This window comes from Balaenoptera physalus, assembly GCF_965194825.1.
Source record: "Balaenoptera physalus genome assembly, chromosome: 4".
In the NCBI taxonomy this organism is placed as follows: domain Eukaryota; kingdom Metazoa; phylum Chordata; class Mammalia; order Artiodactyla; family Balaenopteridae; genus Balaenoptera; species Balaenoptera physalus.
The window spans coordinates 84,473,403-84,499,384 of NC_138891.1; the positions used below are offsets into that span (position 1 = coordinate 84,473,403).

Genomic DNA, 25,982 nt, shown 5'->3' on the forward strand with positions numbered 1-25,982 from the left:
TATATGTAGCCTCAGTAATTACTTATTAAGCTAAGTCTATCCAGCACACAGAATATTTTTTTCAACCAGGATTACCTAGTTTTACTCTTTCTGCCAATCCAATTAACAAGGTAATTGCCAGACCTGTCTAGTACCGGCTGCTACACAAACCTGCCCAAGTTCTCTCTCAGGCTTGGAGATATTTGGGAACGTAGTGGCCAGAGTTAGCTCTCAGCCCTGCCACTTTGGGGAATTCAGCGAAGCTTCCCTTGATTTCCTGAATACACCTTCTAGAAATTTCCCCTCTCCCTTGAAGGCACAGGTGGCCTGGCCTTCCAAATAGGCCCCCAAGTACAGGTGGCCTGGCCCCCCACGGCGTCTGACCCTGGAGGTCGCTCACCTATCTTCTCCTCGGCTTGGCTGCTCTCCGCAGTCTCCGATGGAGGCTGGGCTGTTGCCTTGGCAGCAGCGTCCTCTGCAGCAGGGGTGGTGGCGGCGGCAGCAGCAGTGACAGCAGCAGGCACGTCGGCTTGTTTAGGCTCCTCCTTGGCTGGCGCGTCTTCGGCCTTGGAGGACGGCGAGTTGTCAGTGGAAGCTTTAGTGGCACTTTCTGTCTCAGCAGAGCCGGCCTTCTCCTCCGAGGGGGCAGGAGCCTGGGGCGCTGCCTGCTCTGTGGCAGCCTCGGGGGCGCCCTCCCCCTTCTTCTCCTCGGAAGGAGTTTCGCCGGCTTTGCCGGTCTCTTCGGGCTTGGGGCCGGCGGCTGGGGCCGCTTCAGCGGGAGTGGAACCTTCTCCCTCCTTCTTCTCCGCACCGTCAGTGACGGGGGCTTCATCCTTCTCATTCGCCTCCGCCTCCGCGGCTGGGGCATCACCCTTCTTCTCTCCTTTGAGCTTTTTCCTCGTTATGTGTCCACGGAAGCTAGCCTGAATTTTGGTCGCGGCCTTATGAGCTTTATCTTCTGGTTTGATGCCATCTTGTTCAATCTTTTGGTCCTCATCATTTTTTTCAACCTTTATGGAGAAAAAGGGGGGAAAAAAGGAGAGATGGAGCAATGTTCTTTTCCTTCAAATCACAGCATTCAATAAATGCATACTGAATGACTTATTCTGTGCCAGGCACCATACTTGGAGTTAAGAAATCAGCAATACCCTGGAAATTCAAACCAAGCCCCCTCTCTTTCTCTGGTGAAGAGTTTAGGAGAGTACACATTAGTTTCTGGGAAAATTAATGTCCTTCTGGCCTTCCTGAATCACTGGCATTATTTTATATGTCTTTCTTTCCCCAACTCAATGTCTCTCCTTTGCCAAACTTAAATCAGCCTTTTTGTGGATGTACTTTGACAACTCAAGTCCACCCAGCCTAGGTTTTCATCAGTGACCTCTGGAAGATATTGGTTTTTCAGGGTTTCTGAGAGGGTCTCTGAAAAACTGATGATTTAAAAAAATATTGTGGAAAAGCCTATTTGTTTCCCTAAGATTTCAGGTCTCATCAGGAAACCAGTAGGTTCAGGGCAAAGAATATGGTTAAGGTTTAAACAGCAAATTCCATCAGGGTCTTGTGCAAAATGCAGATGAGTTCCAGGGCTTTGAGGGGTTTGTTCAGGATGTGACAACTCAGAATGCTGGTCACAAAATGACATCTACTTTCCTCTGTGTGTGGTCCAACATCAGTAATGAACATACCAGACCTTCAAAATTTGAATTCAGAAAATGGTCATTATTCCTGAGTTTTAAAAAAAGAGTGGAAAACACTGCTTCCGCTTTTGAAAGAGGGGCATATATTCACTAAATCACAATTTCTTATTCCCAAAGCAATTTAAACTTAAAATTAGTTTTATATTATCATCAACAGAGCCATCCTAGTACTGAAGGCAAGAGACTAGAATACAAAATTTTTACCATTTGATCATGTTACAACGTAACATAGGATGCAAATAACTTTTTTCCACATGGAAATTAAATCACAGGATAGGAATAGAAGGTATAGTCATGAAAAGAAATGTCTAGGCAAGTACTCAGAATTCTATATAGCTCCGTTGCCCACTGTGGTGCCCCAGTGTGGTTACTTATAGCCCCCATATAGCCATTATATTAGTTTCAGGTATACAACACAGGGATTCAACATTTGTATATATTGCAACAATAAGTCTGGTTAACTTCTGTGACCACTGTCTTAGCAATGGGGAAATACAGCAGTGAACAATGCAGCAAAAGACCAATAATTAAAGAATGCTTATCATGTACCAAGTCCTCTGCTTGGCCCCAGTCTCGACCTTGGCCTGACCTTGGCTTTTGCTCCAGTTTAGGATGCAAATCACAGCAGGCCAACACAAGGCATGCTTTCCACCTGTCATACAAGCTCTGCCCGAGGGACCCAGATCCTGTTCATCATGATGTAGACCTGTCTGACAGTCTTTGGACAAGCATATGGGCCTGTATTGCTTAGGTCCATCAACATGCTAGTGAGTATACAAAGGTATTTTTGAAAATAAGCTGCATGTGAGAGTAAAAGCAGGATTAATAAATTTCCAGTAAAACTCAAGGCAAGTTTCTCTTCTTCCTCAGTTAACGGTGCGTGTATCCATACAAGAAATGAAGGAGTGCATGAAAGCACTTTGGAAGGGCCCATTCTGCTTCCTCTTCCCGGTGCCATGCTGCCACACTGCTCAGTGCTCTGATGCACTACCACCTTCCTGCTCTCCTGCTGCTCTTGATGACTCCTACTGGGACGCACACAACACGACCTGGGGCACGGGAGCAGCTGTCCCTGCCAGGAGCTCTCTGCTCAGAGATGGAAGCATAACCCTGTTAAATTAACAGTTGTGAATGGAGCATGCAGCCAAGGTGTTGTTAATTTATTTTACTCTATCTTGCATTTTCTGAATGAGGCACCATCTTATATGATAGGACATCTGCACTTGGGCCTTGATGCGCAGTGGTTCTTTAATACAAATACTGCTCCTTGTGAAGGTAAACAGACCAATTCTTTCAGAGTAGGCAAGTGGACAGAAAAAACCCTCTGGTGATTCAAGAAAACTACCTCACCCTTTTCTCTTTAAGAACACAGAGGAAAGGAGATGAAACTTAAAACGCTAGAAAACATAAAAAGAAGGAAGCCAAGAGTCTGAATGACATAAAGAAGATACTTTACAAGGATAAAGGAAGAGCCCCTCTAAGTTCTTTACACCTCCATCTCCAATCTCTCTCTCTCTCTCGCTCTCTCTCAATTTCTCAGATCATCTGCCACTGTAACTTTCCACATGATCAGGACTTAAGCTTCTGTGCACAGCCTCTATGTTGAAATGACTATTTAGAAAGGCTCAAACTAGACGTGGGTGCCAAGATTGTGGGATCAGGCTCACCTGAACAATCCAAGAGTATAAGGGACACAAGACAGAAAGGTGTGGGCAGGAAGGGAGAGAATGTGAAAAAACATAGTTAGGAGAGAAGTGAGACAATCCTGCAAGAGCTGGATACCCAAGTAGGTGGTCAAAGTACCCCACAGGCATGCAGCTTCTCCAGGAGGAATTGCTGGGCCACTTAATATTATTAGAGATTTAGGGGAATTGGATTTTAGAAATTGGTTGGAAATAGACAACTAATACAAATTGTACAGACAGTCAGAGGGAAAGAGACAGAGACAAAGAGGGAAGGGGAAGAGAAGGGAAGAGAGGGGAAGGATGGGGAGAAGGGGAGTGGGAAGGAAGGAAGGGAAGGGAGGGAGGAAACCAGCCTAAGATGAGGTGATTGAACAGAGGCATCCATAAATAAGAATATTTTAAGTTAAAACTGGGTCTTAGGCCAGACAATTCTGGATGTGTGTGTGTGTGTCTTTCTTTTGTACCTGTAATTAATTCCATAAATATGGCTTAAACTACAGGTTATTTTCTGGTAAAATTCCTTTCACAGTACTAGAGGTAATTGCATTGGGAGTGTATTTTGCTGAGAGAGGAGACCATAATAAAGAGAACATTTCCCCAGACTGGCTGTGGGGGAACCCCAAGATGTCAGGCTACATAGACCTTTTCCCAACTGGAAATAGAAGACCTTGCCTAAAACAAAGAACATGTGAGCCCAGAGAAACTGGAGATTATTCGCTACATTCAGCACCACCCTTTCAGCTTCTAAAAGGGAAAAACTGTGCCCTGAAAAGTTGTCACTTGTTTCACTTGATAGCATGAGTGAATCAGTCAGTGGCCCCGTTTGTATTTGGACTCAGGTCTTCTCCCCTCCCACCCAACCCCAAGTCCAATTTTATTGCATCCGTGACCTGGAACAACTTAGTCTTTCTTGTAGCCGATTGTGCATAAAGCACCATGTCAACATCCTGAGTCACCTATTCATTTAGCAATACTTAGTGCCTATGCTGGCACCACAGACACACTAGTGAGCAGACAGAGACTGTATCTATCCACACAGGACTCTTTTTTAAATACACTTTAAAAAAAATAAGCTCAGAGTATTTAACAATCAATGATTTCCCAGGAATTCAAGGAGACACCTGACATTACACCTGTCTATAAAGCAAGGCCAATAGTCTAAATATGTCAGTTAGAGATGTAGGAAGTCCAGAAAAAAGGGGATCCTGGTACTTAATGGCTAAAAAGAATTAGTTCATAGTCTCATAAAAATAGATTTATTTTTTAAACTCAGCGTTGCCACAAATAAGCTTTGTGCTGAGCTCTGATAAAATTCTTTCATTTTTACATGGAATTATTGCTATCCATGAATTAACTAATGTGGACATGCCAATGCAGGAAGGGGATGTAGGAAGAGGATCATTATGTGTAGGAAGAGGATCATTATGAGTTGCCATGCATTTTTTTCAGGAATCTTCATTGCTATAGTTTAGAATTTTTACTGATCAATTTGTTCAGGAACTCTGTAATTTATGTAGTCTTAAAGGAAACCAAGTATGGGAAATGTTAACTGTTCAACCAAGGCTAAAACCTCGGATGAATATTGGTTTGAAGAAGATGAAGGGTACCATTCTACTAAGTTGCTGGAATCTGGTCAAATTTTAAAGTCCATTAGGTGAAAGGGCAATACTTTTCATCAACATTTAAGAATCACAGATAAGAAAACCAAATATAAGAAGTACTATTTCATACCCAACATTGTTGCTCTGGTTAATAGTTTCCTTTTCCTCTTGGGGGAGGAGAGAGTAAACATATTAGGATTCAGTCTAAGATGTCCAAAATTTGCATTTATTATGTTCCAAAAAAGTTTTAGGCAAAAAAAATCTATAAATGCCTAACTTTCAGGACTTAAAATAATGTCATCCATTCATCTGGGACATTTCAATTCATTTAACTATTTCTAATTATCATAGGAATACTCCAACCTTCCAAGCACAGAAAAATGTGGCCCTGTATCTACTTCTGCTAGCTCTAAACACTACGATGATAATACTTCAAATTTTCTCTGAAACAGGGTTGAATTTTAAATGCTTTCAAAAATCATTGGTGTGCACCAGTTCTTCTTTCTAAGAACATCTTTAGTAAACTAAAATATTTTCAATTTGATTGAGCAAAAGACATTTCCGAGAAGCAAAATTGAAAGGCCAGAGATATCAGGACCAGAATAAAGTGTGGATGGATATGTATGAATCTAACAAATATCTACTTATGGCTCACTCTATTTTTTATTAATAATTTAGTGAGGTGAAATTCACGTAAGAAAATTTCACTCTATTTTTCAGCTTAGTTGGCTTTGAGCACAGTTGATAGCATATACTTTAGGAGGAATGTCCAAGTACTAAAGAAGCTCCCAGTGGAGCTTCTGTACCTGCTTTGAATCTAGTCAAAGATCAGAAATCCAGAGAACTGCCCCTTATGGAGGAGCCAAAGGAGGATGGGCAAACCTTCTCCAGTTCTGTAGAGGAAGTGTCTTCAGGTTTCTGGGCAGTTCTAGGGAAGAAGGTGTCATTTAAAAGATGAATAGGCACAGCTGGGATACAGGGGTCCCTTAACACTCAATGTGGTTTGAAAATCCAACTAAGAGTGTGAGGGGATGGGGAGCAGGATGCAAGTAGGTATAATGAAACTGTTGTGCATTTGCCAACTATGGCCCCCATTTTTTTCAACTCTGATTTTCAGTCCAGTGAGGAGTCTTCTTTTAGTTCCTGGGCAGGTGGGAGCACTGACATATGACAATTGAGCAATTCTGCAGGGGAACGTGAGACATCAAGAGTGACTTTGCAAATCCTGGCACAGTGGTAGTGAGGGGATTCTCTTTTCCCCTTCAGATGAAGTGTGCAGCATAACGTTGCAGCTCCAGAGTCATAATAAGTGGGCAAGAAATGCTCATTGATTGGCTGACTATATAGAAAACCAAATATCCCACATTGGAAACTGGAATAGTAATGTGAACTTTTCAGAAAATAGCTGGTGATCAAGATATGGGTCTTCAGCTCACTTTCATATATTATTTATTTAACATGTACAGCCCAGCTACTTCCTAAAGAATATAAAGTGGCATATTCAACCCAGTATAAAGTACTACTGGTGGAGAACTCAGTTTCCATTCAAAAGACTTATCTTTTATTTTATTTTGTATATGTAGAACTCTAGCTGTCCCACAAAGATGGAGATGAGGCAAAGAGCATATTATCATTGGCACCTTCTAACAGACAAAAGTCAGCAAATGAAACACTTTGTCTATTTCATTCACAGCTGAATCTCCAGTTTCTAGAATGGTGTCTGGCATATAGCAGATGCTCAATTAATATTTGTTGAATGAATCCAAAATTTGAGCCTCTCCATTAGTGCCATTTCAGAAAGATGATGATAGGCAAATTAATATGGGATTCCATTTTGTCAACGTTTAATACCCTTCATTTCCCAGTGACGGACTTCAAGAGCATCTGTCTAAGACAGGTATATGTTTCCCCAACACCTAACTGAGTAACTGACTTCATGCAGTGAGGTTGAACAAAGAAGCCAATTATGGAAATAAAGGTGCAGGAGTCAGACAAGGAGAGAAGGCACAAAATGACACTGATAATAATAATTTAAAAAGCACTTGGAAATAAATCTAAGATATAACAACTGACATATTCATTTTCTCCATGGGTTGTCTGGAATCATAGCAATCAAATTATTTTTCAAATATATATCTCTGCTTCCTCATAAGTTAAAGAGGTGAAAATATTCATAGAGGATTGTTGGAGACTCTCTCCTTCCCTCTGTTTAGAGTTGATCTGTATAGTGAGCCCCATGTCCTAAGGCTATAGGCTGGAGATGACGAGTCCCTTAGATATTCAAGGAAGGAAGCCCCCCTTCCTCAGATGGGGGCTGGGAAGATGCACACACTTATGAGATGAGGCACATACTTACGCTGGTCTATCTCTCAGGACTCATGCTAGACAGAATAATTTGACTAAACTCTTTCAGAAAAGCTTTAGGTATGGCAAACAGAGATATAAGTCACCTAACTGAACAAAGGGTCAAAGTCAGTGAAACCCAAGCAAATACCTGCTGAGAGTCAACTCTAAAAGGAAGGAACTCGACCATTGAGCAGCAAAAGCAGACAAAGAAAGAGAGTGGCATGGACTTATATACACTACCAAACGTAAAATAGACAGCTAGTGGGAAGCAGCTGCATAGCACAGGGAGATCAGCTCGGTGCTTTGCGACCACCTAGAGGGGTGGGATAGGGAGGGCGGGAGGGAGGGAGACGCAAGAGGGAAGAGATATGGGACATATATGTATATGTATAACTGATTCACTTTGTTATATAGCAGAAACTAACACACCATTGTAAAGCAATTATACTCCAATAAAGATGTTAAAAAAAAAAAAGCAGACCCCCTGATGAGAGCTGCTGATTGTAGTTCACTACCTCTGCTAGTGTTCACTACGGTTACTAGTGTTCACTACCTCAACGAGTCGTTCACTACCTCTTAAGTGGCACACTGGAAGGAGGGAGAGGTGGACAAGGTGAAGGGATACTAAACCTTGCTCTGGGAGAGGTCTCGGTGCCTACAGTAGCCACTGAGCTTGGAACAGTGGCCACTGAGCTGGGAACAAGATAGAGGGACTCCCTATCAGGCTGCTGAAGAGGCTGGACTCACACACCAGGCTATGAGGCTTTTGCTAACAACTGGGGAAAGACAGAGAGTAGCAGGCAGCCAGCACATCTGGGAAAAGACAGAAAAGCCGCCTAACCAGCAGACAGCCCATTGTGCCACCATCACAGGTGAATTCCACCCAGTTGAGCATTCCCGAGAGCAAACCACCGCAAGCTGCTGGAGAAGGTGCTCAGAGCCAACCAGCAGGAAGAGAAGGCCCAGGTAACTCTGCCAAAAACTGCCTTCCTTTCAGGTATGACGCCACAAAATGTTTCTGGTTCGATGTTCAGGAATATAAAACATGATGAAATAAATATTTAATTAAATTGCTATTTCCTCCTGCTATACTGAATAGTGATTATTGATTTATTTTTTCTTATTTAAACCTTTTTCATTATGAAATGTAATTTATTACATTCTAAGTCAGCAGTACCTGATAAATTTTGTTCAGTGAACAAGTGAGTGAGAGAGACATTCCTCATCCACTCTACTATATGCCCTTCTCCAAATATTGTCACTGTTGGTCTGTTTATCTCATTTTTCCTTCTTTGTGTTTATATTCTCCTGACATATATTTGTATTTCATTTTTAACTGACTCTTCCCCTGAACTATAAACTCTCTGGAAGCAGGACCTTGTCAGTTTTGTACAATCCTCAAAGGCTTGGTGGCTAAAACAGTGCTGGCACATGGTTGATGCTCCAAAAATATTTATTTGTAGTTGTTGTTAAGTAACTATGTGCCATGCTATGTTAGTGATTGGAGAGCATGTAAATGGGCAGTATACAGCCAACTGGCTGGGTATCAGTGCTTCTCTCTGGGAAATTAATGCTCTGGGCCTTCGTCAAACTGTTCCCCAGCAGCCATATCCCTCTCTCCTCTTCCTTTTATAATGAGTATACCACATATAAGTTAGTATTTCAGTTCAGTCACATATAAGTTAGTATTTCAGTTCAGTTCTCATCATAACCATGTGAGGAACACATCACTGTGCCTGTTTTATAATCGAGGTAAATTAGGAAACAGAAAGGGGCTCAGTGTGATCCAGCTTCTAAAGACCAGGCCTGCCCTCAAGCCCACTCCTTGTTTAGTGCTTTTTAAAATAGATTGTAGGAAGCCAATATTCCCAGGTGGGTAAGAACATGGGCTGTAGAGTTAGATATGTATAGGTTCAAATCACAGCTCTGCCACTTAACTACCAGCTCTTGACCTTGGGCAAGTTAACTTCAGTTTCCTTATCTGTAAGATGGGGGAATAACAGGGCTATCTCACTGGGTTGTTGTGAGGATTACATGAGTTAATGTATATAAAGTACTTAGCACAGTCCCTGACGTATTTTACTTGCTCAAAAAGGGACAGCTAATTTTCTCATCATAATCATTGTCATCATCACTCTCATCTCAGAGTAATTTCTACATTACCATTAGACTGAGTCCACGAGACCTTCTTCATCTCCATGACTGCTGGAGAGGAGTCCAGGGAGGGGAGAGTCCAGTTCCTTAACTCTACAGTACTATCTATCCTCAGAGACATAAGCCAAAACCATCTAAAGTATGCCATATACTCATCTAGTTCTTTCTTATCCTTGGGAAGGGGGCAGATCTGTTTACATTGTCAAGGGTAAATCCCACTCTTCTACCACCTAACACACACCAATCCTCTCTAATCTTATCCATGTCTAAACCTCTACATGGTCCAGCAGCTTGGTGATGGAAATTCACTTAGACTAGAAGTCTGTTCATTCTCAAAATATATACCTTTTACCTGACACCCCTCATCCTACAAAAGAAAATCTCATATAGCTACTATTTCATATTTCTATCTCACCATCTGGGTATATCCCTTCCACATTCAAGAAAACAACTGCCCTGCAGGTTCTGAGAGCTCCTCTATTTACTCATCATTGGTAAAAGCTGTGGATGCAGATGCCAGACACCTTGTGGGGAATTAGCTTAGGAGCATGTGGCCCTGAGGAAAGAGGGACATCAAGATTTGGGATTTCCAGCTTTACCCAGTGTACCCCCATTGGATAGTTAGTGAAGCCCCTCCGAGTGTCAGTGTACGTAATATGCAGGGGGTACATAACGTGTCATCAGAGCACACGTCATCATGAAGCCTAGTTGATGGGAGATGGAGAACTCGAGACGCCATTTGCTTTAAAAAAAATGACAGTACTTTGAATTTTTACATTCCAGGTTATGAAGTACTTTCCACCTCATAAAATTTTTCCTCGAGGAATTACAATGAAGTAGGCTGAGCAAGTGTGCTATCCCCTTTGTAAAATGAAGAAACCAAATCACAGATTGGTGGAAAGCCCCACAAATGCTAGAATAGGTCTTAAACCTAGGCCTCCAATCTCCCTACATTTTAAGGAACCTAACAGAGAATTCAGTCTAAGAATTCAACACTAAACACTCAGAAAAAGCAAAAAGAAAAAGAAAAAGAAAGTGTCACCGAATAAGTAGCAATCCTAATATCAGTACTGAGACTAGTTGAAGTACTTTTTAATGAACAGAATTGGTCTCTATTTCTGAGCAAAAAGAAAAAGAAAAAGAAAGTGTCACCGAATAAGCAGCAATCCTAATATCAGTACTGAGACTAGTTGAAGTACTTTTTAATGAACAGAATTGGTCTATATTTCTGATCTTATAACAGAGGTGGCTCCAGAATCTCTGTATAGGAGGAATTAGGGGCAGGAACATGTTTGAAAGGGGGAACTAGGTGATTTTTCTTGAAATTGCACTGGCACAGCAAGCATATTTCTTTGTACAATATGTTTATATCTATGAGGTGGCTGGTGGGATGATTTTGCAGAGACATTGCTATCTGTCAACAATAATTTGCAGATGCCTTAATGGTCTGTATCAATCACCAGGTAAGTGATTGCACATTTAGAACAGTACCTGAGAAATCTAAAGAAAAAAAAAGAGCAGGTATGTTTTCTTTCTGATTCTGGAAGATATGTTGTTTTATTCTTCCATGCATGGAAAAAACAATTGAATGTTTTTGGTGGAAAGAGGTGAGGATGTCAGGTAAATGGCATACAGTTTCAAGACAAATAGACTTATTTCCATTTTAACTGGATTTCGATCCCCAAGCTGTTGGATAGTTGAAGGGCAAATACACAAAACCCTAGAAAAATCTGTAAATCATACCTGAGTCTAAATTTGCTAATGTTGTTATTCTTGTCATTCTTCTTTTCTTGCCTCTCCCTTTATTTTTGTCATCAAATTCTCTCTAAGTCATCAGGCACTGACATTCATTGATTACATGGTTTGGCATAACTTTGGCTCAAACAATTTGAGTTCAAATTCTGGTTCAGCCATGGCTCAAATGTGTGACGTGGAATAAATTACTTAATTTCTTTAGAATTCAGCTTCTTCATCCCTTGTACTGGGATACTAATACTTACTGTGCAGAATTTCTTGAGGATGAAAGAAAATAGTATTTGTAAAATGCCTGGTATTTAAGAACTCAACAAATAATTGCCTAGAAGAAGACAATACAAGTGAAGTGAAAATTGCTGCTTTCTGGAGACTAGGGATTGGGTGCATTATTTGATAAATATTTTATGGTTTTCTATCTCTGATAGCTTATGGAGGAATTTTTCAGGACTACACATATTTCATAAAAATAATAAATGCTCTCCTAAATAAAAAACCTCTTTAAAGGTACTATAAAGTACCCTCAGATCCTTGCAGAAAATAATTCTAATAATAAATTGAAAAATTATATAGTACTATGAGCCAACTACTCTTCTAAGCACTTTATTATATGCTTTATATATATACATACACAAATAGATTTATTAAATTTAATTCTAACGAGGCTATGCAATGGGTACTATTATTTTACAGGTGAAGGGGCTTAGGCACAGGGACACTAAATAACTAAACCACACAGCTAGTAAGTAGCAGAGCCAGGATTTGAACTCAGGTTGCACGTGAGGTAAGATGACCCTAGGAAGACAGGGCTGGTCTACTCTCTGCAGGCATTTCCTCCAGGCTCCCAGGCAGGGTGAAAAGTGGAGTGCAGGCTGGGAGAATCCAGAGCATGACTTTGTCACTGCCAGTGCCTGCCAAGGCTGAGCTAGTTACCAGTGTCTAAAAGAACAGGCTTCAGAGCTGTCACCCCAATTTCATCTTCCCCTGTCAAAATCTCTTTACAGTAGAAAAGTACAAATACATTTTCAAAGCAGGGACTGTGGTATCATGACCTCATCACCCAGGCGATGCTGTGACTCATTTTCCTTGTGAAGATTTTGACAGGGAAGATTCACACTTGAGATGCTGAGAACAGCCTAGAGACCAGGTTTGCTATTAATTCTGAAAGCAAGACCAAGAAAATATAAGAGAGTGGAGAAAGCAATACTGGGGGAAGTGTGAGGGGAGGGCCTCAGGTCAGGAATCACGACTATTTAATTAAATGAGAAAAGCAGATGAATAAACTGGAGTCACTCTTATGCTTATCAGAGGGAAGGGGCTGAGCAGGTGGTAAACATTTATTCCCGAGGCTGAGGATTTAAATCCAGCCAGAGTTCCTGAATTAAACATTGCCTTTTTCTTAAACCAAGTATCCCTGTTACTTGACTCACAATTGTACTGAGGCAGATAGGGAAATCTATCTAGAACTATTCCATGGACGTCATACTTGTTGCTCTGACTATATTCTCAAAAAATATCATACTATTTATGCCACACAGCTCCTTGCAGGAGTTTAGTGACGGTGTTCATTGTGGCACAAAGAACCAGCTTTGTGGTTCTGCAGGGGGAAAACACTGCACCCTTTGAAGCCATCAAAGAGAGAAAATTCCCTCTTATCTGTTTTTGAAAGTAAGTAAGCAAATTCTCCAACTTCTGGATTAATCCAGATGAACTTACCTTCCAAGGATTTATGATAACCTGATCTTTGAGCCAGAACAATTAGGCTGGGTAATTGGGTAAAATTAAGGAGGTATTAAGTCTGATTCTGAGGTCTTAAAGTCAATGAAAATTCCTTTCCTTTCTTCTTGATGCAGAGACAACTATGAGATGTGCCATAACCCTCTGATATGACCCAAAGAGCCACACAGAACATCAAGTTCGTGCCCGGCACTGTGAAACTCCAAAAAATGGGGAGGTTTGCAGACGTGCAGTGACATGGGGAAGCCCTGTCCTGAACTCCAGAGTTCCAGGAAGGTAGGATGATGCAACCACTCTTCCCACAATTCTGATTTACTCATCGGAAATCAATGATGCTCCTGTGTCAGCTCAGGGCTAGACCCAAGGCTAGGACTAAAGATTCCCAGGGCTATTCAGTAGCTATCTCCCCCTTTGGCTGGGGCAGCTTGATGGCTCTAGGTTAGAATAATCCCCTAGTTTCTCCCAAAGCTGAAGTCATAGCAAAAGTCATGTCAAACCCTGGTACCTGCCTGGTACCTCTGCAGCCTCTAGTAAGTGGGTGCACATCGGCTTGGCTGTGCACCCCAGAAACATACAACAGAAGGTTTAAATCACTGTGGAGAATCAAGGTAATAACGGCATAGCTGGTGGCAGTAGCGGAGTGGGTTACAGGAAAGACATAGACAAAGATTCTCCTTTTACCAAATGTCTGAAATTCCACCTTGGAACATTATTCCCTTATTTTAAGGTTTAAAGCAGACACTGAAAGCTAACACTATAGAAGCTCTCTTAATTGGTCTGTCTTCCACTCTATGCTACATATTGTATGAGACTAAGCTAAAATAGAGTTATGGTTTCATCATAATGTGGTCTCCCCCTCCCCCCCAAAAAATCTTTAAATATTCCCATTGTTTAGCAAGCTAAGAAGATAGGCATTGCTTCAGCACTTGAGAAAGTCATGGAATGGACGCAGTCTGCCCTTCCTGCTTCTCTCGTGAGCATGCCCGCTCCTTTAGCTAGGTAGGTCCACACGCTGCTCAACGGGCACACTCTTTGCTCCAGAAGTCCGTGACCTCACTTACAATTTGGCCCTCCACAGACATCTTTCCTTCTGGCATGTCTGCTGAAACCCCACACACCCTTCATCACTCTGGACTAGGTAAGCAAATTCTTACCAATCCTTACCTCGCTGGCTGGAGAGTTTTCTTGCATCCTCCTAAATGGGCAGTCCAGAGGTCAGCAAACTTTTTCTGCAGATGGCCAGGTAGTAAATATTTTTGGCTTTCTGAGCCATAAGGTTTCAGTCACAAGCACTCAACTCTGTCACTGTGGCAGAAATCAGCTATAGTTGCCACCTCAATGAATGAGCATGGCTGTGTTCCAATAAAACTTTATTTATGGACAGTGAAATTTAAATTTTACATAATTGTAAGGGATCATGAAATATCATTACTCTTGATTTTCTGTCAACTATTAAAAAATGTAAAAGCCATTCTTAGCCTGAAGGTGTACTTTGCCAGTTTCTGGGGCAGGGTTTACCTTTATGTTAAACTCCTCAGGCGGCTCACTAAAAACTGCTTTTCACTCCCTGAGTTCTGTGACTTCACTTACAATTTGGCCCTCCTCAAACATCTGCCTGTCTCAAACATTTCCCTCTGCATATCTATCTATCTATCTATCTATCTATCTATCTATCTATCTATCTATCTATCTATCTACCATTGATCTATCCATCTATTTTTGCATTGTAGTAATTGATGTACTTATTCTTCAAACTTTCCATTACTCTGTAAGCTCTCTGAGGACCGGAATATTGTCATCTTAATAGAGGCTGTGATACTGTGATTTATAATAAAAAAATATATTGATCTTCATCCCTATTTTTGACACAGAGCCCCTAAAGCCCTTGGAATTTCCTGTAATGAGAGCAATAAAGGTGTCTTTTGTTATATTAATGAGGTGACTGGGCGGGAAAACCAACCAAGTGATTAGAGTGTTGGAACTTTCAGTCCCACCCTCTGACCTCCTGGGAGAAGAGAAGGGCTGGATGTTGAATCAATAACCAATGGCCAGTGGTTTCATCAATCATGCCTGTGTAATGAAGCCTCCATACAAAACCCAAAACAGGGTTTGGAGAGCTTCCAGGTTGGTGAACATGTGGAGATTTGGGGAGAAAGGCATGCCCAGAGAGACCGTGGAAGCTCTGCACCTTTTCCCCATACCTTGCCCTAAGCATCTCTTCCATCTGGCTCTTCTTGAGTTATATCCTGTTATAATAAACCAGTGAACTAGTGAGTAAATGGGCTTCCTGAGTCCTGTGAGCTGCTCTAGCAAATTAATCAAATCCAAGGAGGGGGTCATGGGAACCTCTGATTTATAGCCAGTCTGTCAGAGGTACAGGTAATAACGTGGACTTGCAATTGGCATCCTGAATTGGAGGGGGTCATTGGAACCTCCAATTTGTAGCCAATCAGTTAGAAGCACAGGGAACAACCGGGGCTTGTGACTGGTGCCTGAAGTGGAGAGTGTCTTGCGAGACTGAGCACTTTGCTAGTGGAGTCTGCTATCTCTGGGTAGATAGTGGTGGAATTGAGTTGAATTGTAGGACACCCAGCTGGTGTCTGGAGAATGGCTGGTGGTGTGGGACACCTCCCCACCACCCCGCCACATTGGAATTGGGTTCAGGACCCTAATTTTAGAGGCTAACATTTATTGATCACTTTGCTAAGGCACTGAGCTAAATGTTTTGCGTGGAAAATCTCATAACAAACGCATGAGGTAGGTATTATGATTGTCATAATGTATAAGTGGTATTATTATTTTTACAGATGATAAAACGAATACTTGGGGAGGTTCCATATTTAATAAGTGTAGAGCTATGATTTAATTATTTAGGCAGTCAGACCCCAGAGCTCACCTTCTCTACCACTCTGCAGACTCCCTACCCCTGTTTCACACAGTAAGGCCTTAATAAAAGTCTGGTGAATGTGTGTTATATTTTGGATTAAATTGTTTCTCTCCTGAGAACAGCTGAAGCTGATAGTGAGAAAGATTGAAAAGGAGCTCACAGAGCAACTTAAAGAGCCACGGCAGAGCACCTCGGAGGCAGGCAGGCATCAGAGAAGTGAGAAGTGGGTGCCACTGAAGCTTGCCTGCCTTCGTAAGGGTCCTGCCCTGTCGCTGCTCAGCTGTTTGCTCAACTCAGAGTGTGCACAGAGGCATTCAGACCTGAATCCCGGTATCACACGCAGCTGGAGAAGAAGTGCAGGACAGAAGCAACCCGTGGGGAAATGCACAGAGACCTGCTGAGCCCCAGGGGCAGGGCCATGGTTGTGAGCATGCAGCACGCCAGCTGCACTCCCAGAAGGAGAGAAATGAGCTGCAGCTGGGAGGCCACTTGTGCGAGAGAAAAAAAAAGACTTTTTTAACCATCAGATTTGAGCAAGTTGCTTATGTGTGAAAGGTTTTGTTGGAAGCAAGTTAAATGGTGCTAAGTCACTAGACAAAAGATCACACCCTCCAGCTCAAGATGCCTGTCTCTAGGGACTGTTTCTAACAGTCTCAGGTCTGGGTGAGGACAAAGCAGTGAAAGACATCCAGATTAGCTGAGGGAGCACAGTGACCTGGTAACACGAAAAACAAGGGCTCCTGAAATCCCCAGGGCTGTTCTATCAGTGAGAAAGGAAAGGCAAGGAGGAGAGATGCTGGCCACAGTTTTGCCGCTCCACACTTATGGAGTGGCTGCATCCGTACCTCCAAGAGCTGGGCTGCAATGCGCTCTCACCCTGCCCCAGATCATCAGGATCTGCATTTTCACAAATCTTTTGCACATCACAGTGTGAAACGTACTGGCCTACGATGCTCAGACTAAACACACCTGTCCTGAAAGATCCACAGCTCCTTTTGAATATCTCTTCAAAAGAAAGTATGATTTCAGAGGTGCCTCTATTATGAAATTCAGAGACATAAGAAGCGGCAGGTAAATTAGCCAAAGCCCTGAATTTGCAATCAGGAGACTAGGATTGTAAATCCGACAGGTCCTATCCCAACTGCAACCTCATGGAAGTCTTTTCGCTTCTCTGGGCCTCAGTTTCTGTGTCTGTACACTGAGGGAGTTGACTAGGAGATTCAAGACTCAGACATTCAAAGTATCAAAGTCCTAATTTTGTGCAAATGTATATATGTTCCATTTTTCTATATCCCTGAAAAAAGAAAGCATCAGAGAAGTTGACTGTGACCTAATCCTACTCTGGTATGGACAGGGTCTCCCCCATACACTTTAACCTCTACTGTCACTTACCTTTTAAAATTAGTTATATAGTACATTGAACATATCATGAGACTAAGATCTTTCTCAAATGTGCCAGTCCCCAGAGAGAACCACCAAAGTGAGTGAGCACAGAATTTGCCTGCTGGCCAGAATCCTATGTACCAAGACTCTTGATTCTGCATAGTTCAAAATGCCTTTACTTGTATGCTCTGTGAACCAGCAAATGACCCACCTTATTAAGAAAGCAGACACCCTCTTCCTTTAAGCACCTAATTCCGACCCTCTCAGAATGCAAGAGCACATCCTCTATCAGTTAGCAAAAAGCTGCACACCTTCCCCAAAGCCTTTGTATGAGAGAGCAAAGCCTTCTAAAGGAATGCCTTACTTGACAATTTTTAAAGCCAACTTGTCCGTCTGTATGGAAAATCTGAATAAAATCTACTGTCCTAGTTGGGGAGAAAAAAAAAAACCAAGACTGCTAAAAATAAGTAAATAAGATATGCAAATCACTCATCCCATGCCACAATTGGCTTCAACCTATTTAAACAAGAAAAAGAGGTCAGAACGCAGGGAGAGAAAGCTCTAACTCCCATCAACTCCCTACCCTTATCGCCTGCAAAGGGGGTTGATCTTCCTTCCCCAGCAGCTCCTCAGTTCTCCCAGGTCAAGATGGAGCCAATCCTGCCCAGGGTGCTAGGTCAACAAACAGAAATTTAGATAATTTTCGTGTCCTTGCAAAGGATCCGTTTGACCAGAAACAGTGTAACCAGTCAGCCAATCTGGGCTCTATACTTACTTCTTTGTTCCTTATTCTTTATCCTATAAAAGCATCCTGCCTTCTGCCCCGTTTTGCAGGTGTCTGGGCCCTTGAGACCAGAGACTGCTGGCTTCATTAAGTGTTGAATAAAGTTTGCTTGAATCACCTATACTGTCTTCTTTCATCATTTTTTAACAATATTACTGAATGAACGGAAAATACATGCTGGTGCCATGTTTCCAGACTAAGAAAAAAAGCTCACCGCGGGGTAAATTTGGCCACACCTACAGAAGTCATCTCACTTCCCATCTGCTCCATTTACCCTCCTTCCCCCCATGCCACCCAAAAGTAACTCATTTGCAATTGTCCGTGGAGCCTGTATTTCATCTTGGGAAATGGAAAGCTCAAATGAGGAAGGCTGCTTATCTTTTTTTTTCAGTGATGAAGGATCTTTGTCCCTGGCCCTGACCTTAGCTGATTTTCTAGCCTTTGTTGTACGCTAAAGACAAGGTATTCCTGTTTAGTTTCCAATGGTCTTTTCCTGCCGATACATAGAAATCTTCCTGCCCGCTGCTCCGCGTCTCCCCACCGCCTGTCCTGGAGAAACAGGTGCCAACAGCCAGAGCAAAGCTAGCGTGCTCTTTGTAGCCCCCAAGCAAGGGAAAACTGGGAGGGATAGGAGTGAGACTTGCAATTGACCCAGCTTTCTCTCCTCTGCCTTCCCACCCGCTGTGTAACCTTGAGGTGACGGGGGCTCGGTTCCTGGAAGCCCTGCGGCTGTGCTGCTGCCGGCGGGAGGTGACGCCCGCGGACTGACGAGGGCGAAGGAGGGAGCCCGCGTATCTCCCCCTCCCGCCGCTGCTCTGCCACCGATAGGCCTGGGGCGCCGGCTGATGCTTTTGTTGTCCGAGCCGCTGAAGGAAGCAATTATCTCTCAACGAGAGTTTGTGAATGTTCATTAAGATAAAACAAAACTCCCGGTGTTCCGGGGGCGCAGGAATTCTCTCCTGAGGTTTGGATCTTCGCAGGAGGGGCTCCGAGGGCGGCTCTCAGGGCGGCGGGTCGGAGCCACGCCTTGCGGTCCCCCGGGTCCCAGCGGCCGGGCCACAGCCGCAGCCGGGGACGAGGGCGTAGGGAGGGGCTGACGGGTGAAACAAAGGGATGAGGTCACCCTAAACAGAGGCCGGAGGGAACGCCTAAAGGAGGCAGAAAATGAGTCGCGAAGAGGGACTGTGGGACGGAAACTGGAGTCAAAATGCAAGGGGAGGGGCCGGGAGACAAAGGCTGAGCGGCTTGCGAAGGAGAGACCTAGCTGTCAGTCGTCAGCTGTCTGCGCCTGACAGAAACCGGGGAGACACGAATCAGAACCTGTGCTGCTTAGGGTAAATAAGAAAGTTTGCTTAAACCCTTTCCGCTGCTTCCCAGAATGCTGTGCCACAAGCTCCCACGATTTGTGTCAGTTCTGTGAATGAGATAGATAGATAGATAATAGATAGATAGATAGATGATAGATAGATAGATAGATAGATAGATAGATAATAGATGATAGATAGATAATAGATAGATGATAGATAGATAATAGATAGATAATAGATAGATAGATAATAGATGATAGATAGATAGATAGATAATAGATAGATGATAGATAGATAATAGATGATAGATACATAGATAGATAATAGATGATAGATAGATAGATAATAGATAGATAGATGATAGACAGATAGATGATACATAGATGATACATAGATACATAGATGATAGATAGATAGATGACAGATGATAGATAGATGGATGATAGATGATAGATAGATGGTAGATTGATGGATAGATAGATAGATGATACACAGATAGATGATACACAGATAGATGATACATAGATAGATGATACATAGATAGATGATAGATATTAAGTCTGAGATGGTCTAAGAATGGGCTTCAAGGTGTCCCTGAATCTGAAGTAATATGCCTTGTAGTTTGTTTACATGATTATTTTGCTGTTGAATGTCCACAGGTTTTCTAAGAATGTCAGAGGTATCCAATACCCAAAAAAGGTTAAATGTTACTAGGCTTTGGAAGCACTGTGGAAAAGGAAAAAAACAAAACAAAACAAACAAACAAAACACAAACACCAAAAACCCAACAAGCTTACCTAAAATGCAGATGATATCAGAGGTGAGGAATTCTTTAACACCTCTTCTCTAGGTTAACCCGATTAATACCTGTCATCTAGACAAGATAAACATTTTGAAGGCAGGAGGCCAAAGGCTAGTACGTTTTTCTTTGAGGAAAGACTGAAGGCTGGATCATGAAAGACCAAGGGGCGGGTTGGAGGGAAAGCTGGGAGGCAGTCTTCCAGGTGTGGGCAGGTTCGTGGAGAAAAAGAAGTACTGGCTTCGTGTATCTTTGGTTTTGTCTGGGCTGACATTGGGGCAAGTCACCAGAGGAGAAAGCCTGTACTTCACTACATAAGAAGAATATTAACTAATACTCTAGGGACATTCTTGTGCCAGTTTAGCTTTCCCCCCCGACCGTAAGTTCATTGAGGGCAGGGACTTTGTTGGGTTGGCCATGTCAACATCAGTTCCTAACATAGTTCATGGGACATAGTGGGCACTCGGTAAATATTTGTGGAATAAATGAATGAATTACCAAGCGATGCACATATTCTCCCTTTTTCCCAATAAACTGACCAGTAGCAAGAGGCCTGGGATCAATTTCGCCATCTGGTGGTAACTATCGAATTGACAAAATCTCTTGCCCACTGTTCCTTTCTTCTGCCTGGGGTAGGGGTGGGGATGGAGGAGGGCGACCATACACCCAACAAGTTCTTCTCCTTAGACCTAAGCAACTCACCTCTCCTACACTTCCACTCAGGTCTTCACCTGCTCACACAAACCACTCATTTCCTCTTTAATGTCCTTTTTCTCAGTGTAGCCTCTGATCTGAGTTCACCTCCCCACAATGCTATTTCTTCTTTTGCCCAATGGGCATGGGAAATTTCCTTTTTATTCATCCCTCTTCTCATGCCTCTTGAGAATCCCAACATGAAACAAAGTTACCTAATAAACAATAGTTTAGCTGTAATTTCCATTCTGGCTACTGTTGAATGGGGTTAGCATAACACCTACAGATCAGAAAAGGGAAGTTTTAAGGGGGTGTGTGTGTGAAATTAGATATAAGGAACTGGTTCTATTACATTCCCAAACCCGATAACATTATTGTTTTCTCCTATGTTTTCATTGCAAATGTACAGAATTCCAGCTACATTTTGGATCAACCTGAATTTTATAGACAGGTCCGGAAACATTAACACCATTTTATGTTATTTCTGTGGCAAAAGCGTCTTAAGTTTCAAGTTTATTTATTTTTGAAAAACAAGCCATTCGTAACTAAGAAATTGCTTGCTCTTCTAAGAAGCTGTTTTCTAAGAGGCTGTCCTACTAAGGTACTAACACTTTCTGGGAAACAGGAAAGATGGATAATGTTTCCATTATTACAAAACTGAAGTTTAGGGTAGACTAATGATTTTCTCTCAACCAAATTACAGATGAGCAGAAAAAGTGCTCATTCACCTAGACGAAGGATTTCCAACTTCAGCTTGTATATTTTACCACCAGGGCTCCTGTGTAAAGCAGATTCCATGACGCTGACTGAAGAAGTCTGGCGTAGCACTACAGAGGGCCTGAAATGCATTTTAATAAGTACCCTAGTGGGCTTAGACCACAATGAGGATGATAGGCTGAGCCACATTCCTGTTTGGGAATAGTTTCCTTGATTTTACCGAAAATGTTTATATCAAAGCATCAGTCAGAATTTCCTGTTCCTACCCCATTGCCTCCTGTTTTTAGAGACAGTTGGAGCTATCCCACGCGTATGACCAAGAATTCCTGTCTTAAATTCCAACATGCATAGACTCGCTTAGCCCAACATGTGAGACCTAGGAGAAATCATCAGACCATGTTCTTTCATAGCCATGGAAACCAAGGCCTAGAGAGAAAGTGATGCAACCAGTGATAGAGCTAGGCCTCCTCACCTCCTGTGTTTTCCTTTGAGTCCCTAGGGCCACAGAGAAAGAGAAGGCTGAAATTGGGACAAAGTAGATAGCTGAATTAGATCATTAGTGTCAAAAGGCACACTTTAGCCTAAGGCACTTGGCAGGTCTCTTTATTATCAGTCCATTCTGGGCCTGAAAGATTCAGATTAGCAGACTAGATTGCTCCTCTGTTACATTTCAATCATAGACACCCAGTTTGGTGCTACTGGGTAGTTTATATGGAATCATGAAAAGCAGAAAAGCATAGCCTGGAAAAAGAAGATTACACTCTTTTTGCCCCAGAGGCAAAATTCCAAAGTTAGGCATAATGTCATGGCATATTATTGTAAACAATGTAAATGCAAAGTAACTTCCAATGTTTCATCACGATTACCGATTTATAGGATACATATTGTCTTCTGAAAAGTTTTGGTACATGTGAAGGCACAGATAGCCTTGGCTCAGGAGAAATCTCATCCTTTAGGCACACACTGGATCTCTGTATAACATTCTGCACACAATATATGACATAGATTAGATTTCATCTAATCCTTCTTGTTGCATCCAAGGTAACATTGGCATTTAAAATAAGGAACCATTGAATTCTAGTTTTCAGGAGAGGACCGGTGACCCCTGATCCCTGCCAGATCCTGCAGTGGTGAGTTTAAGAATATTTGGGTGTTCACAGGTCAAAGTATGATACCTTGATGCAATCTGGCCTCACTGAAGTCTTGTTGTAGCTAGGATGCAGAGACCTCAGGGGTGTGTGGAGCACCAGAGTTTTTCTCATTCGATTCTCTTCTCAATACCTATTTCTTGCCCGGAAAACTTTAGAATCAAAGACCTTCTTGGGCTATGGAGATGTGTCCAGTATCACTAGGAATTTTTAAACGCATCAAATGATCTGCATCATTTTCTAGGTGCCCCTGGATTTTTCTGCTAGGTGCCCCACAGAAATCCCATATTTTTTAATGTAAGCACATGCAGTTACAGACACTAAAGAGACCTCCACACAGAATGTTACAGCTGCATTGCACTGTGTACATTTCTGGAAAGTGGACTTGGTATTATTTTCCCCCAAGAAACCACCAATTTCCACATCTGTTCTTTACAGTAATGGATATAATTACCATGATGCTGTTTGTAGACACATGACCCTCTGAAGGGGCACTGGTTAAACATCTGTAAACAGGAATAAACATCCTATTGTGTCTCTTTCTCAAGTAATGGGAGCAATTTTTGGTGGAGGAAAAAGAAAACCATCTTTTGTCCAGTCAACATTCAGCAGTATCTGCCTTTCTGAGAATGTGACACTGTTGAGATTGCTTTTGCCCCCAGGAAGGCAGATTTTACTGAAGCACTCTTTTGACTTAGGAACGTAGTGATCAAATAAAATAGGGTTTTAAAAAAAAAGACTGTGAGAGAGGTGTGCTGAAGTAGTATTGGGTTTGCCCGTCATTTTCTCAGATCGTCCTGGGAAGAGATGGGCTCTTCAGTAAGGAGAGTTTATATTTCCTAAGAAGTCTCTTTCTCCAGAGAAGAACTTTTCAGATAAACTCTTGTAATTTGCTGTTCTATCCTCTGTAGGTGGGTAAGTGGACAAGTAGGGGAATTGCTTAGGGTCATACTAAAAACGAGTATAATAGTCAGTGTTTGAAAAACTTTGTACTTTGCTCTGAGCACCAATTCTGTTTTGTACCTATAGTGGCCAACTGATAAATTAAACTAAAACCATGGAATACATGAAATATAGACTATTTTACATCAGAGAAAATAACTTCAAGCTAATGAGAGGCAATTGAACTAAGTTTTCCAGCCTTAAGAATGGCAGAATTATCGCAGAAGCAATGCGTAAATTCTTATATACAGTGGATTTGGGGTAGAGGGAGGAATGGACAGGGAGAGATGGAGAGTGATATTTCCTCCCTACTATTGTTCTATATATTCTGAAAACTCTTCTTTAGGACTAATTTTTAAATTTCAAATGTTTAGTGTTTGAAAAGTGGGAAATCAATCTATTTTTTTCATGGGAAAGTGTCTACAAAGTGGAAAGTAAATCGTTTTTCATGGGAAAATTTATTAAATATGAACAGGGCAAAAAATGCTATTTTATAATATAATAGCAACATTTCCATTTGGATAGAATTACCCAAACTCTAGGGCCAGTACAAATTCGGGGCTTCAAGGATAAGGCCCAGAGGAAGCAAGTCGCATATCTCTAAACAAGAGGTTTGAACAAGATGGTCTAGTTCTTTCCAGTTCGTTAATTCTGAGAATCTGTAAACCTAGTCCTGGGAGATACAAAAGTTTAAGAAGTAGAGGTTACCCTTGGTAAACTAATGGCCTAAAACACAAAGTGAGAGCAGAAACTATTCCTCAAGTCTTTTTCTAACCTCTAACACTGAAAAAACTGCCTTATGTTTTGGTCAATAAAAATTAAGAAAATGCATATTCCCTGCTGTCAGTATTCTCCCAAATGAGGTGTAGACATCCAGTTTTTGATGTTTAGCTCAGCCTTACCTCGCATTTGGGTATCTGCATAACCTAACCTAACTCTAGATTCTTCCATTTAACTCAAAATTTTTTTGACTGGTAGCTTGCTCTATCAGAGGTTCTGAATAGCAGGACACATTCAGTGCAAACATGTATAAAATTATACAGAACCCACTGTTAACAATGCTAGAGAAAATCTCTTATCAGTAAATTTATTAGCTGCCATTTTGTCTCAAGATGGTGGTCTGAACCACAATTACATCTTCAAATCTACTGATTTTCATCAAAATCTGTCAACTCGTTCAAAAATGACCACAATGAGAGAGGTATATGCAAAATATTAGCAACTTAGGTGAGACATCTTAACAATAAAAATCATTTATTGAATACTGGGTAGCAAGTAGAAATATAGAGACGTAAAAAATGCAACTCTTGCCCTCAAAATATTTATGATTTATGTATGGTAACAAGAAATAAAATTAAAGAATTAAGTAAATAACAAAATAGCATAAATTCAGAGTTAAATGGGTGGTACAGCTAATATGTGCTTTAGAAATTAAGATGAGAAAATCATCACTGAGACTGGAAGAATTAACAGAAAGGGGAGAGTTCAAAGGGAAAGATGGATTTTGGAGAAAGGTAATGGGCTCAGTTTCAATTACAAACATTTGGAAGGGGGAATCCAACTAGAGATGTAAGAAGCATTTGAGTATAGGAAATATAAACCTGGGAGATATATTTATGGAGAGATGATAGTTGAAGCTATAAAGGTGGATGGGATTTCTAATGAAAATTAGAGGTAAAAGGTCAGAAAGACTAAGGTCTTGTTCTGGGGAATATCTGCATTTAGAAGACGAAAACAGAAAGTTGATCTAGTGAAAGCCAGCCTAGACAAGGAGAGTAAGAATTGAAAAGGGCCAGCATAGGAGCCAAGAGAAGAGAGAATCAATGCCAGGAAGGGGTGTCCAGTAGAGTCCAGCTGGGTGAAAATGTTAAGTGAACACCAAGAAAAGGACTTTGGAAATGGAAATGAAGAGGCCACTAGGGACCTCAGAGGGAGCAATTTTAGAACAGTGGGCGGGGGAGGGGGTGTGGGGGGAGGTGTGGAAGCGGGGAGGACCAAGTAGAAGTGCTTAAGAAAAGCATGGCTCAGGTAAAAATGGAGAAAATTACTATATTCTTTTGAATATATCAGTATACTAGAAGAAAGAAATAGAGAAACTAAAACCTCCTATTTCTGCTTTGGTGAATAAAATGTAGAGAAAGGAAAGAAAAATATACAATTTACATATGAAATGAGCTTAGAGTATGCTTACTCTTGTTGACAGGGTCCAATTTAATGTTGTGGCATTCAATAGTCACTCCTTCTCACCCTAGGCAACTCGTAGTAATGTTTTTTTTTTTCCCAAACAAACAAAAAAACCAACCAAACGAACAAACAAACAAAAAATTAATGAGATAATTTTCAACACCAAGCCTAACTTTTCAAACAAAATAAA

At 41.7% G+C, this 25,982-nt stretch overlaps 1 protein-coding gene across 1 annotated transcript in view; it reads right to left on the reverse strand.

The window, feature by feature from the left end:
• GAP43 (growth associated protein 43) overlaps positions 1 to 25,982 on the reverse strand; it is a 92,653-nt gene that overhangs the window by 41,616 nt on the left and 25,055 nt on the right. Inside the window, exon 2 of the mRNA XM_082460110.1 lies at positions 380 to 989. Within this exon, the coding sequence (XP_082316236.1) occupies positions 380 to 989 (610 nt within the window). The remainder of the gene's footprint in view (positions 1 to 379; positions 990 to 25,982) is intronic.